The following is a 15,217-nucleotide window of genomic DNA, read 5'->3' as shown; positions in this document are numbered from 1 at the left end:
TTTCCCATAATAGAATAATTCTGGAGCATTAGGCCTTATAAATCTGAGTAGCACCATTCCTAAACATGACCAGTGTGGGGGTGTCCCTGCACACTTACACTGTCCATGGCATGGCCTAAGTTTTGCACATTTTTCTGACAAACTAACCCAGCTAGATGGAATTGTAACCTTATACTAGACTGATGCTGGATGATAACTCTGTCACATTATTAGACAGACAGCTTGATAAATCTGGTGCTGTGCATTCACACTGAGTATACGCTCACTGATTCTGAACGTGTAACTCGTTCCGAATCAGCAACGTTAAAACAGATCCCATTGCTTTCTATGGGAGTTGGCATACGCACGCTCACCATAGATACGCACGTATCACATTGAAAGCAATACGGAAATTTCTATGGGGAGCGCACGTATGCCGGCTCCCATGGAAAGAAATGGGATCTGTTTCAACGCCGCTGATTCGGAACGAGTTACACGTTCAGAATCAGTGAGTGTATACTCAGTGTGAATGCACCCTAAGTCTAGTCTAAGTTTGCAATGTCTGACTTATAGATAGTGACGCTCCGAGACGCCAGGCTGAGCAAGATATAATGTGAAGAGGCAGCAGCCCCTGTATACTCAGCATTAGGAGCGGCTCATATATTGGCGATATGCAATCACTTTATCATAATGACAATATCTCTCTAAAATTTGGCCAGCAAGTGAAGCCATGACTAAGGAAAATGCAGGGATGACTCACAGGACCGCGGCTTGTTCTGCATATACAGGAAATGCAATGACAGCTAAACATTCCAGATTATCATTTTTATTACACAATATTATTGACAAACCTGTCACCATGATTATAGAAGATCTCCATCACTTTCTTTTATGAGAAAATTCAATCCAGAACTAAAGAGCGATCTTTGGAAAGTGTCATTTAGTGTTTCTGCTGCAGCCAAAAAAAAGAAACAAGAAAGACTAAATATCTTGTTAATTATATTTATATTCATTGTAAAATTTTCTGATAGATTCTTCTTAAAAAAGGACAAGATATTTAAACAGAATCCTGAAGTTGTGTCATTGTCCACCAGTTCAACTTAAAGCTACGAGGAGGGAAAGACTGGCTAACCGTTATTCCTGTAGTGAGCGCGTCCGCCAACCTGGGGCAGATGCCCCCCTGTGTACCACTACTGGGTGCTAAACAAGACTACAACATCTAGCTGTGCCGAGTTCAGTCCTCAATTGATTTTACATATTTTTCATAGGCATCTTCACTCATCAGGTCGTCCAGTTCTGAGGGAACGTCCACCGTTACCTTTATTAACCACCCTGTACATAAGAGAAAAAATAAAGGAATTCTTAGGAAACCCCAGACCAGCCGATAAACCCCAGCATGGGGCAGATTTACAAGAGAAAATGCAACAGAATGCTGGTACAATTTGCACCAAGACAGTTTGCACTTTACTGGAACGGTTTTACACTTTCTGCACCTAATAGAGCAGATAGATGGGGTTTGCAGAAAAAGGTGTAGAGCCATGCTACATTCATGGTGCATTAATATTTTGGACTAGACAGTCTGCACCAAAGAGTGCACCACAAATATCATCCTGCATCAGTCGCTGTGATGAATCTGGAGCATTTCTAATACTAATGATCTTATTAAAGCATGTCATCAATATCTTGTCGGATAACCAGAAACCCCTCAGATCAGCTGCTCAAAGTGGGAGCAGCACTCGGGTGAGCACAACTTTCGTATCACACGAACATCACGATCATGGTCTGTATGCAGCTCAGTCTCATTGAAGTGAAAGAGACTGAGCTGCAATACCAAACACAACCCTACACAGTGAACAGCACTATGCTGGGCATTCAGAGAAAATGCCACAGTGCTCACCTAAACACTACTGTCTCTTCAAATCAGCTGATCTGTGGGGGTCCCAGGCTAAGGATACGTCATTTCTATCTGACTTACAAAAGGCGCCTTTTAAAGGCTTATTCTTCAGAAAGCCTTATTATGGTCACAAGACCCAGGTGCCCCTTCAATTCTACTAAACCAAACTTAGATCACTATAGAACTGAAGGGCACTAAAAGTTTGGTTTAGTAGAACTGTTGGGGGCCGAGTTCAGATGCAGCTGTATACAGGTGTGCGATTCCAAATTTAGCAAGAGGTGATGACTTAAGAGTTAGCGACCTGTCAGTCAACATTGCACATGATTGTGTTTACCTTCATCGTAGCAGGATTTGTTCACCAGCCCTGGATTGTCTGCCAGCGCTTCATTTATTGCTGTAACTTCTCCGGTCAGGGGAGAGAAGAGTTCACTAGCTGCCTTTACACTCTCTAATGTTCCAAACTCATCTAGAAGAGAGAAAAGTCACTAGATAAGACCACGCTGCGAGATCACAGCACCAAGCAATAGACGTCATCACTTACACTACAATTATTCAGTATGTTCATGCGCTTCATTTTCCCCACACAATAATTGATATATAATAGTTACCTAGTTAACTAATACGAGCAATCCAGCTCAGACAAGCCCCAGATATATCCCACAATGAACTTCCATCTTTAGAATATAGATCATAAAGATATACTGAGCACAAGGAGGTTGATCGCAGAGAGGAGTGCACAGATCCAAGTCTCTATATGGTTCTCCTGGCTCGCACTACTGATGGTCTGACCTTAGGATAGGTCATCAATATCATTATATGGAGGTCTGACTAAATGTCCTTACCCATCTCCCATAGCTAGTGCGGCCTCCTCTTTACACACCATCTAAATAGTAAGTCAATAATGGCACAAAGCCGCAATACCTGGCTACAAAACCTGCACATGTGATTCCAGTCTGAAGACACCTTTATACATGGAATAGAGGCAAACAGTTTTATCCCAAACTTCTCAAATACCCTTAGCAACTGAGAAAACACCACAGGGCCTGTATTATGAACAATTGGAAAAAAAAATAACCTACCCATTTTATTGAGCTTGGCACCAACATCAGGAAGACTACAGTAAACCACATCTCCTAATGACTCCTGAAAGAAAAGCAATATATACACATATAAGAGGGCTTGTGGTTAGGGTGTATTCCACTAAATATACATACAAACATAAAGAGAGAGTCTGTCATCAGAAACGTTTAGGTGACAGACTCCCTTTACCATTAGATAACAAATACTGTTTATCAGTCACATGGCTTGATCACAGCTCAGTCCCTTTCTACTGAATGAACTAGACAGCAATAGCAAGCACAGCCACTGTAGTAATGAACGGCGCAGGCTTGGATGAGTACAGAAGGGGCTGCAGCACTCACCTGCCCTCTCTACAAACAGATGCTGTGTTATTTGGGGCCGAGTGCCAGACATCTCTTTAAAGTGTACCAGTTATACAAATATTCATAAATGAATACTGTAATTAAATATAAGAAACTTTGTAATCTATCTTAGTATGGAGATCTGTTTCCTTCACCATTTATTAAGCTGCTCCCCTCATCTTCATTCTGACTGCTTGTTTATATTATATCCGTCTCCATATTCAGCCCCACACATACAAGGAGGGGCAGAAAAGTATTCACCTGTGGTTGATTAATTGATTTATTGCCCCATTTTGTGTATTATCAGCTTCCTATCCACACTTAGAGTATAAAAAGCAAGAAACAGCAGAGCGTAACAGCAGCAATTATTTGAGTGTCTTTTTTATCCCCCCTCCCCTCTCCATAGACTAATACAGAGAGATTAACTGTGAAGGAAAAAGAGATCTCCTTCAGATATATTAAAAATAGTGTTGAGTGAGTAGTATTGGATCGAATACCTCACCGGCATAGGAAAGCGTTTAATCAGGGTTTTAAGTGGTTAAATGCATTGAATATTCGAAGTGTTTAACCCCTTGGTGTTTGGCGGATTACATGCATTCCTATGCCGGCGAGGTATTTGATCGAATACTACTCGCTCAACACTAATTACAAAGTTTATTATTTTCACTTTTACTATTGATTTATGGAAAGTTTATATAACTGGAGATTCTCTTTAAGGATAGGTCATCAATTACTAAATCCAAGAAAACAAATTTAAGCTGTGTGTGTTGGTATTTCAGTGACCTTTCCGGTATATCAAGGCAGCAATAGCAAAGTAAGGCTAGGTTATCATGAAGAAACCATATGAATGTACCGTTTATACTCGAGTATAGGCCGACCCGAATATAAGCCGAGGCCCCTAATTTTACCAGAAAAAAACTGTGAAATCTTATTGACTTAGTGCAGACAAAAAGTCTGGTCATGTGCATTATAACTTAGTAATTCCATGTGCCTCATAGTAATAGCAGTTAACCCCATCATGTCCCTCATATTAACCCCCTGTGTGCCTCACATAATTGGTACCCCCATGTGTCTCACATATTAGTAACCCTTATATGGGGAACACAGGGGTTAATATGAGGGACATGATGAGGTTAACTGCTATTAATGTGAGGCACATAGAGTTACTGAAACTAAATTAATAACCCCAAATGCCTGACACTAATAGGAATAGTAACCCCAGCAGGTACCTGTGGTTTTTTTTTCCCCTTTGCTTTCCCCTTTCCTGTAGCTTCCTCTCCTCGATGCAGATACAGGAGTAGGGGCTTTCATCTCTCTCCACGGAGCACAGAGACCTGCATAAATTAAATGAAGGGGGAGGTCCTTTAGTGCTAGAGAAGGGGGTGTGTCCTATATCATTACTGTAGCACTAAAGGACGTCCCCTTTCAATTAATTTATGCAGGTCTCTGTGCTCCATGAACCCTGACTCAAGTATAAGCTGAGGGGGGCTTTTTCAGCATAAAAACTGTGCTGAGAAAGTCGGCTTATACTCGAGTATTATACGGTATATAAAAATATAAGTCTTTATTAAGAAATGACAAATAATACATACAAAATAATAAAGGTGATACACAACATCACACAAATAGATAGAAGACTATCAAGTATAGTCAAACTGCCACACTATAAGCAGAAACAGAAAGGGGATAACTACCATGTGTCACTGCACAATATACATACAATTTGTTTACATAGAGTTTGCAGTGAGCCATTGTGGTTTATATCTATGTACTTACTGTATTACCTGGTTGTATCTACAATCTATGTGTGACACGTGGTAGATATCTCCTCTTTCTGTTTCTACTTCTAGTCTGGCAGTTTGACTATACTCAATAGTCTTCTCCTGTCTATTTGTGTGATGTTGTGTAACACCTTTATGTATGTGTTATTTATGTCATTTCTTAATAAAGATTTGTATTTTTATACACATTCATAGGGTTTTTTGCTCATGGTTTCTTCATAATAAGGCTTAAAGATATAGGTTCATATCTGCTATGGATTCTCCATAGGAGACTCTGCCACAGATTCCATCTAAAATCATCAGAGAGAATAATCCTGACTGGAGGACTTTTCTCTCTGTCACAGGTTATAGTCTTGTCTATGGGGTCACCAGCTAACTGGTTTTTCTAGAGAAATAAACACTACTGTGCTTTTCTCATGGATATCTTGTAAGATTTTTCTTCTGAATTTGCAGATGGCAAAATTACAATATATGTACAGTAAAACAGGAAAAAAAAGTTGAAATTGACTGGCTGTGCAGAATTTCAGAGTGGAATTTACTTCTTTCACTGTAGCAGGATAAATCTGCAATGAATCTGCAGCAAAATGTACAAAAAAGGCACACACGTAATATACAGTCCTATGAAAAAGTTTGGGCACCCCTATTAATCTTAATCATTTTTAGTTCTAAATATTTTGGTGTTTGCAACAGCCATTTCAGTTTGATATATCTAATAACTGATGGACACAGTAATATTTCAGGATTGAAATGAGGTTTATTGTACTAACAGAAAATGCGCAATATGCATTAAACCAAAATTTGACCGGTGCAAAAATATGGGCACCTCAACAGAAAAGTGACATTAATATTTAGTACATCCTCCTTTTGCAAAGATAACAGCCTCTAGTCGCTTCCTGTAGCTTTTAATCAGTTCCTGGATGAAGGTATTTTGGACCATTTCTTTCTACAAAACAATTCAAGTTCAGTTAGGTTTGATGGTCGCCGAACATGGACAGCCCGCTCTCAAATGATCTGAAAACAAAGATTGTTCAACATACACTCACCGGCCACTTTATTAGGTACACCTGTCCAACTGCTCGTTAACACTTAATCAGCCAATCACATGGCGGCAACTCAGTGCATTTAGGCATGTAGACATGGTCAAGACAATCTCCTGCAGTTCAAACCGAGCATCAGTATGGGGAAGAAAGGTGATTTGAGTGCCTTTGAACGTGGCATGGTTGTTGGTGCCAGAAGGGCTGGTCTGAGCATTTCAGAAACTGCTGATCTACTGGGATTTTCACGCACAACCATCTCTAGGGTTTACAGAGAATGGTCCGAAAAAGAAAAAACATCCAGTGAGCGGCAGTTCTGTGGGCGGAAATGCGTTGTTGATGCCAGAGGTCAGAGGAGAATGGCCAGACTGGTTCGAGCTGATAGAAAGGCAACAGTGACTCAAATAGCCACCCGTTACAACCAAGGTAGCCAGAAGAGCATCTCTGAACGCACAGTACGTCGAACTTTGAGGCAGATGGGCTACAGCAGCAGAAGACCACACCGGGTGCCACTCCTTTCAGCTAAGAACAGGAAACTGAGGCTACAATTTGCACAAGCTCATCGAAATTGGACAATTGAAGATTGGAAAAACGTTGCCTGGTCTGATGAGTCTCGATTTCTGCTGCGACATTCGGATGGTAGGGTCAGAATTTGGTGTCAACAACATGAAAGCATGGATCCATCCTGCCTTGTATCAACGGTTCAGGCTGGTGGTGGTGGTGTCATGGTGTGGGGAATATTTTCTTGGCACTCTTTGGGCCCCTTGGTACCAATTGAGCATCGTTGCAACGCCAAAGCCTACCTGAGTATTGTTGCTGACCATGTCCATCCCTTTATGACCACAATGTACCCAACATCTGATGGCTACTTTCATCAGGATAATGCGCCATGTCATAAAGCTGGAATCATCTCAGACTGGTTTCTTGAACATGACAATGAGTTCACTGTACTCCAATGGCCTCCACAGTCACCAGATCTCAATCCAATAAAGCATCTTTGGGATGTGGTGGAACGGGAGATTCGCATCATGGATGTGCAGCCGACAAATCTGCGGCAACTGTGTCATGCCATCATGCCAATATGGACCAAAATCTCTGAGGAATGCTTCCAGCACCTTGTTGAATCTATGCCACGAAGAATTGAGGCAGTTCTGAAGGCAAAAGGGGGTCCAACCCGTTACTAGCATGGTGTACCTAATAAAGTGGCCGGTGAGTGTAGTTGTTCAGGGGAAGGATACAAAACGTTGTCTCAGAGATTTAACCTGTCAGTTTCCACTGTGAGGAACATAGTAAGGAAATGGAAGACCACAGGGACAGTTCTTGTTAAGCCCAGAAGTGGCAGGCCAAGAAAAATATCAGAAAGGCAGAGAAGAAGAATGGTGAGAACAGTCAAGGACAATCCACAGACCACCTCCAAAGAGCTGCAGCATCATCTTGCTGCAGATGGTGTCACTGTGCATCGGTAACAATACAGCGCACTTTGCACAAGGAGAAGCTGTATGGGAGAGTGATGAGAAAGAAGCCGTTTTTGCACGTACGCCACAAATAGAGTTGCCTGAGGTATGCAAAAGCACATTTGGACAAGCCAGCTTCATTTTGGAAACAAAGATTGAGTTGTTTGGTTATATAAAAAAAAAGTATCAGCAGATTCTTGAGAATAATGTTCAAGAATCTGTGACGAAGTTGAAGTTACGCCGGGGATGGATATTTCAGCAAGACAATGATCCAAAACACCGCTCCAAATCCTCAGGCATTCATGCAGAGGAACAATTACAATGTTCTGGAATGGCCATCCCAGTCCCCAGACCTGAATATCATTGAACATCTGTGGGATGATTTGAAGCGGGCTGTCCATGCTCGGCGACCATCTAACTTAACTGAACTTGAATTGTTTGTCCAAAATACCTTTATCCAGGAACTGATTAAAAGCTACAGGAAGCGACTAGAGGCTGTTATCTTTGCAAAAGGAGGATCTACTAAATATTAATGTCACTTTTCTGTTGAGGTGCCCATACTTTTGCACCGGTCAAATTTTGGTTTAATGCATATTGCACATTTTCTGTTAGTACAATAAACCTCATTTCAATCCTGAAATATTACTGTGTCCATCAGTTATTAGATATATCAAACTGAAATGGCTGTTATAAACACCAAAATATTTAGAACTAAAAATGATTAAGATTAATAGGGGTGCCCAAACTTTTTCATAGGACTGTATGTGAATTCCACAATTTAATGACGTGTGTGAACATGCCCTACAGGGTTCTTTAACTATGATGGCCTACCTTCTATATTTAATTCTGCAGGTCCAACCTCCCTTGAACCCTGTCAATGACCACAATGATGTGGCCATGGTGGTCCCGTAAGGATTCTGTACACAGGAACAAGAGATACACCCCGACCTCACAGAGGTTGGACTCTCGGTGCTGCAATCCTGGAGAACTCTTGATAAAGTCAATAAGGTCTATTTGGATCTTTAGCAAACTAATCCCTCAAAGGGCCACAACACTAGTTACAGATTGTTACAGATGACATATCTGCTACCACCATAAACCATACACTCCCTGCTGGAAACTGGTCTCAGTTCTGTATATCAAAATACTGAAGAGAAAGTAATATACATGTCAGTGGCGTAACTAAGAATGGCGGGGCGCTGTGGCAAACCCCCCTCCCCCGTCTGCATTCCTGCGCGCACTATTATGCCCCATAGTGGCCCCTGCACACAGTATTATGCCCCATAGTGGCCCCTGCATACAGTATTATGCCCCATAGTGGCCCCTGCACTCAGTATTATGCCCCATAGTGGCCCCTGCACTCAGTATTATGCCCCATAGTGGCCCCTGCACTCAGTATTATGCCCCATAGTGGCCCCTGCACTCAGTATTATGCCCCATAGTGGCCCCTGCACTCAGTATTATGCCCCATAGTGGCCCCTGCACACAGTATTATGCCCCATAGTGGCCCCTGCACACAGTATTATGCCCCATAGTGGCCCCTGCACACAGTATTATGCCCCATAGTGGCCCCTGCACACAGTATTATGCCCCATAGTGGCCCCTGCACACAGTATTATGCCCCATAGTGGCCCCTGCACACAGTATTATGCCCCATAGTGGCCCCTGCACACAGTATTATGCCCCATAGTGGCCCCTGCACACAGTATTATGCCCCATAGTGGCCCCTGCACACAGTATTATGCCCCATAGTGGCCCCTGCACACAGTATTATGCCCCATAGTGGCCCCTGCACACAGTATTATGCCCCATAGTGGCCCCTGCACACAGTATTATGCCCCATAGTGGCCCCTGCACACAGTATTATGCCCCATAGTGGCCCCTGCACACAGTATTATGCCCCATAGTGGCCCCTGCACACAGTATTATGCCCCATAGTGGCCCCTGCACACAGTATTATGCCCCATAGTGGCCCCTGCACACAGTATTATGCCCCATAGTGGCCCCTGCACACAGTATTATGCCCCATAGTGGCCCCTGCACACAGTATTATGCCCCTTAGTGGCCCCTGCACACAGTATTATGCCCCATAGTGGCCCCTGCACACAGTATGATGCCCCATAGTGGCCCCTGCACACCGTATGATGCCCCATAGTGGCCCCTGCACACAGTATGATGCCCCATAGTGGCCCCTGCACACAGTATGATGCCCCATAGTGGCCCCTGCACACAGTATGATGCCCCATAGTGGCCCCTGCACACAGTATGATGCCCCATAGTGGCCCCTGCACACAGTATGATGCTCTATTGTGGACACCCATGAACAATTATTATACTCTGGGGTCTTTTCAGATCGCAGAGTATAATAATCGGAGACCCAGGGGAGGATACAAACATAAAAAACATTGTTACCTCTCCCTGGCTCCGGCGTAGTCCCTGCTGATGGCGGTCATCTTCAATGACATTCGGGACGTCACGTGACCTGGGGGCCTACGTTGCGACACATAAGGATGCAGGCCCGGTAATGTGAAGTCAGGGACGTCACTGAAGTAGGCCCGAAGCCTGCCCGGAGAGGTAACGCTGTTTTTTTTTTTTTTTTAATGTTCCCTTACCTCTCCTGGGCCTCCAATCATTATACTCGGGGGTCTCGCGGGCGTCACATACCGATCCCGGCCCCTGCCAGGACCGGTAAGTAAATAGGGCCCCTTACCGGCTGGAGTAACTCCAGCTGGTAACGACCTATTAAAAAAAAAAAAACGCAGTGGTAGCGGCTGTCGTCGGGCCCTGTGGCAGCCGCTACCCCGGTAGTTACGCCCCTGATACATGTATAGTAAAAAGTAACCTGTGTGTCATAAATATTCATTATTGCAAGCGATATTACTGCCGCTCGCTAGTAACTAATAAAGAAACCCCAGTTAGGATATATGTAGAAAAGCAGGCAAAGTTCAGAAAAAAAAAAAAAAAAAGATAAGATGAATCCAGCAAGACTGACTTTACAGACGTCAAAGTTCACATTTACACAGGTCACATCACAGCCAGTAACTTGTTACACAAACAAGTCAATACCTGGGCAAATTTGCTGATTCCAACAGTTCCGACTCCATCCTCCACGGATATCCATTCATGCTTGTCTGTGAACTTGCGGGCTGCAAAAAAGCAAGAGAAATGGCATCAATTCCACAAAGATACAAATGTAGAGTAATAAACAATGACACAAGGATAGAAATGTACAGTAAGAAGAAGCAATGACACAAGGCACCACTTATTTACTGACACACAGTACTGTATAGACTATAGTCAGTAACCGGTCATGTTACCCTGATACTAACAGGAGGTCACAGTGTATAACTGTATAGAGGTCCCAGCAAATTCCTATGCAGTTACTACCACCTAATGGTTGCTACAAGCAGACACAATTTAATGGGGTTTTCTTCAATCAGAAAGCATGGCAGCTTGCTTCCAGAAACAATAAAATGCCTGCGTTTTATCTAATATTGCAGCCCAAGTAAATGGGGCTCAGTTGCAACACAACCTGTGCACAGGCATGGCGCAGTCAGCCTTGTTTTTCTAAACAATGACAAGCAAGTTTAAATTATAGCTGCTTACAGTTACCACTAGGTGGCGCTCTAAGCATATGAACTTATAAACTCTGATTAAAGGGGTTGAGCAGAATTAGAAAAACATGGCTGATTTCTGTTTCTCCGGGAGTGACTTCATATGTGTTGGTCATATCGCTATGCTGCAGTTCAGTCTCATTTAATTTAATGGGACTGAGCTGTAGCATTGCCTTATGACCCACAGATGTAAGATCACTTCCTGTGAAGAAGAAAGCGGCCATGTTTTCTAGTCCTGCACAACCCCTTCAAACTTCCAAGAGCTGTAAATGTCCATATTTCAGTTGCATAGATCTGGACTTCCAACGTTATAGACATTTATGATGCCAGGAGTCCCTGACTTTCTGTAGGATAACTGTCCTGTAGTGTGTTCATGCATACACGTGTGATGTGTAGAGCGCTGTGGAATACGTCAGCACTATATGAATGAAAATGCAAATGAAATAAATGAAAACTTGGCAGCTATCCACAGGATAGGTGATGAATGCCTGACTGGCTGGGGTGACCCCACTGATCACAAGAATGGGGGGCACTTGTCTCCCTGGAGCGATGGTTGACCATATACAACACTGCTCCATTTTGCATTATGGGACTGCTGAAGAATAGCCAAGTACCCTGCCAGCTCAGCCACCACACAATGTGGGGGCAAGGGACCCCTGTACTCATGAATGGTGGGGGGGTAAGTAATTCTCTGACATATTCTAGTATAAATCCTTACAGAAGACAACTAATACGCTGGCAGGCTCCATATAAACCACATAGCACCCAGGTTGTGTTCTGAAAGCTACATGACATGAAGGAATTATCAGCCGTGAACCATCACACATCACTTGTTATAAGTCATTCAGCAGATTTCCTACAGTCCACAGGCAATTCACACGCTATGTGCTCAGCGACGGTGGCGAGAAATCTCTGGCTGAAACCAGATCTCAGGCTGTACAGTACTGAATGGAGGGATCCAGCTGAGGAAATGGGGAATCTACCACAGAAGATTTATTTTAAAAATTAAAATGGATCTGCTAAATAAATGTAAAGGATGTAATCTGAATGGAGCCTAAAGACTGAATGGTACGGTGGTAGAAGGGCTTGAACATGACAAGTAGCTGCACATAGCACCTTACACTGATACTGCGCTCACTCATGTATGTGGACACATAGGGAGAAGCTCAGATACAGAAGAAATATGATGCAGGGTTTACTTTATGCCAATATTTGGCAGTAGAATAGCGCCTAGTGGTTCACCCATATCTTTTACATCTGTCCAGCAAATCAGAAAATACAACTATAGTATACTACATTGTGCCCTGGATATTGTACATTAATATCTATGTAAATGGATGGCCATCTGTGAATGGCGCCCAAGATATGTAATAAATTTGGGTCTGTGTAACCCAGAGCCCAGCAACATTGTGCTTAGTGAATCTTCTCCCATATAATTCCTTTGCTGTAGCATGCTTTTTATACGTCTTTCTGGCGGTGGGACCCATTCTGCATGCAGCCTGTGTGTTACATGGATATTTTGCCCTTTGCACTCTATAAGACAACATGAGCAAAACCTGAGAAATCACAGACTCTGCAGATACAATGCTGCATTCCCCAGTCTAAGAAACAGCAGCTGTGGAGAGTGAATCCTATAAGATCCCACTTATAGCGGGGTCCCTCAGTCATCTGCTATACAGTATTTGACAGCAAGATCAGCAGAATTTCCATGAAATCAAATCCATTCACAAGCCAAAATGTCATGACATTGGGTGGCAAGCTTACCACGGAGACAGAGAACACAGCTGCTATGGGGTCCTATGGGGTCTGCGCACTCCCATGACAGTATTACGATAGTATAGAGTATGACCTTACTATAAAAGTATCCCCACCATGAAGGTGACCAGGTTATACCAGACCACACAGTTCAGTCATGGAAGCCAGAAACTTTCCACCTACATATTATACTGGCCCGAGCAGGGTAGGCAAACTCTGCTGATGAGACCCCAAGGACTGTTATACCCCAAATCACCCCCCCCCTATATAGCTGTCACTAACTAAGAGGAAGATGAGACCCCACAGACTGTTATAGCCCAAATCACCCACTCCACCCCACACACTTTACTAGCTTTGGCAATGCCAATTATCTATTCGTACGTGCCAATAAAGCTTGTTTGATTCTTGATTCTAGCCTCCTAACGGGGCACATTTACATACAATAGCATGGCTCTGATTCCATATACATAGCATTTATACAGCCGGCATTTAGACCTGTCAGTTTGGAGGGTGGACTCAGAGCCATCAAATTTATGACACAATTGCAACAACTCCGCCTGCGGCTCCCCAGCCCACAAGCCCCAACCTGGCCAAGTCCTCACACATCAGTGCATAGAGTTTATGCAGCATCAGATATTAATACAAGTATCAGCACTCCCTGTCCATCCACTCTGCAGGCTTCTGCCTGTACGCTAGTATACAGGGGTACCGCACCACTTGCAAAGGGGTCTCCAAATTAAATAAATGTTATATAAAGGTCTATAATGCTGTATTTCTCAGTATAGAGGATCACTGCTTGCAGTCTCTGAATGAGAACCTCCTCTTCCAGGTCATGTGATCATAGAGGTCCTGCAGTTCATTCACTGAAGTCACTGACAGCAGTCAGAGATCCTGAGAACAGCCAGGACTGGAAACACCAAGTATATGTCTGTGCTAAGTGTAACCCTTACACCACCAGAGTCCCGTTACACCCTAGAACTCCGCACCTGAACGTCTCCCCAACTTCTAACCAATGGCAGTGGCGCAGAACATGTGAGCCGAGCACAGGTGGCTACAAGTGTCTGTGACTCCTAGCCCTGCAGCGCTTCCATCCCGTCACACCGTCTCCTCAGGACTGACTTGTTTGCCCCGCAGTGAATGACCCCTGCTCTGAGTGACAAGCCCTGAGCTACCTGTGCCCGCTGCACCCCCGGCACTCACCAGCGAGCAGACGAGAGGCTCCGCTCAGGTACCGGACCGGGCACAAGTTGGTCTGCAGTAGGCGTGCGGCACAGTACACGCTGCTCACCCCGCGCAGCACTCTCATCGCCATCTTTCCAAGCGCGCACCCTGCTCCAGCCGCCACTGCGCGGTCCCGACGACTACCTCACATGGTTTGCTGCGCAGGCGCGGAGTGGGCGGGGCAGGTGGCATGTTATTTGTGCAGATGACTGCTGTACCTATAGTAGGAGCAGACTACAGACTGTAGTAAGGTGGCCTTAGCCCCGTACTCCCTGATCTCCTCCTCCGGTACAGCCCCGAACTCCCTGATCTGCTCCTCCGCTAGACTACTGCCTAGGGGTTATTCAGTGTAGTCTGTTTACATCTCCTATTAACATTACCTAGCTTAGGTTCTTAGAAAAAAAATGTGGCAAAATGGAATATGAGTAGATTTATTCTAAGGTGTCTTACAGTTTAATGAAATTCAAAAAAACCTACATTCTTTGTGTAAAAATTAGCAATTTTTGGTTTTAACACCACTGACCTGAAGGGGGCAGATTACCAGCAAAAATGTATTTATTTTTATTTTGATAGACAGCATACCTGCAGGCCAGGACTTCTAATAACAGCCAATATAAGTACGGTGACCCCCCCCCCCCCCCCCCATAAACCAGGCTACAGTCATCTATAGAGCCCAGACATTATTGACGTCCCTTACTTTATAAGTGTTAGCATTACATACTGTGTACGTCAGGAGTACTCACACTTTGTCAGCATGTGAGCTACTTTATTATATGACCAAGTCGAAAGATCTACCCACTTCTTGTGGGCGGGGCCGAGGTGTGTCTGTAGACAGGGCCGGGCGTGTGGGCGGGGCCGGGCGGATCGTGAGAGCAGGAGACAGTGGCGTTCTGTGGCCACCCAGGGATCCCGGATGTCTGCTTGTTCACAGCGCAGGCTGAGAGTTATCTCTGGACACTGGCAGGCTGGGGCTGCGGCAGCCCCTTCTGCCAGTGTCCGTAGATGACTCTCAGCCTGCGCTGTGAACAAGCAGACATCCGGGATCCCTGGCTGCATCCCGCGAT

General features: G+C 44.2%; 1 protein-coding gene across 1 annotated transcript; it reads right to left on the bottom strand.

Annotated features, from left to right (window-relative positions):
* Positions 1 to 789: 789 nt before the first annotated feature.
* On the bottom strand, positions 790 to 14,277 carry GCSH (glycine cleavage system protein H). The gene is made up of 5 exons (XM_075280585.1): positions 14,133 to 14,277; positions 10,630 to 10,709; positions 2,953 to 3,016; positions 2,208 to 2,339; positions 790 to 1,311 (listed from the first exon to the last, which is right to left on the bottom strand). Exons 1-5 carry the CDS (start codon positions 14,242 to 14,244, stop codon positions 1,214 to 1,216), a joined length of 486 nt encoding a protein of 161 aa, XP_075136686.1. The 5' UTR covers positions 14,245 to 14,277; the 3' UTR covers positions 790 to 1,213.
* Positions 14,278 to 15,217: the final 940 nt, after the last annotated feature.

Source organism: Leptodactylus fuscus, chromosome 7, assembly GCF_031893055.1.
Source record: "Leptodactylus fuscus isolate aLepFus1 chromosome 7, aLepFus1.hap2, whole genome shotgun sequence".
Taxonomy (NCBI): Eukaryota; Metazoa; Chordata; class Amphibia; order Anura; family Leptodactylidae; genus Leptodactylus; species Leptodactylus fuscus.
The sequence above is the reverse complement of the archived record's forward strand: the minus strand, read 5'-3'. Positions and strand labels throughout refer to the sequence as shown.

What these genes read in the sequence shown, in the direction of transcription:
- GCSH (XM_075280585.1), bottom strand. Translation starts at nt 14,244, where the DNA reads ATGGCGATGAGAGTGCTGCGCGGGGTGAGCAGCGTGTACTGTGCCGCA. An exon ending in AGCCTCTCGTCTGCTCGCTG is followed by an intron (nt 10,710 to 14,132) that starts GTGAGTGCCGGG and finishes GCTTTTTTGCAG; the next exon opens with CCCGCAAGTTCACAGACAAG. An exon ending in CAAATCCTGCTACGATGAAG is followed by an intron (nt 1,312 to 2,207) that starts GTAAACACAATC and finishes TCTTATGTACAG; the next exon opens with GGTGGTTAATAAAGGTAACG.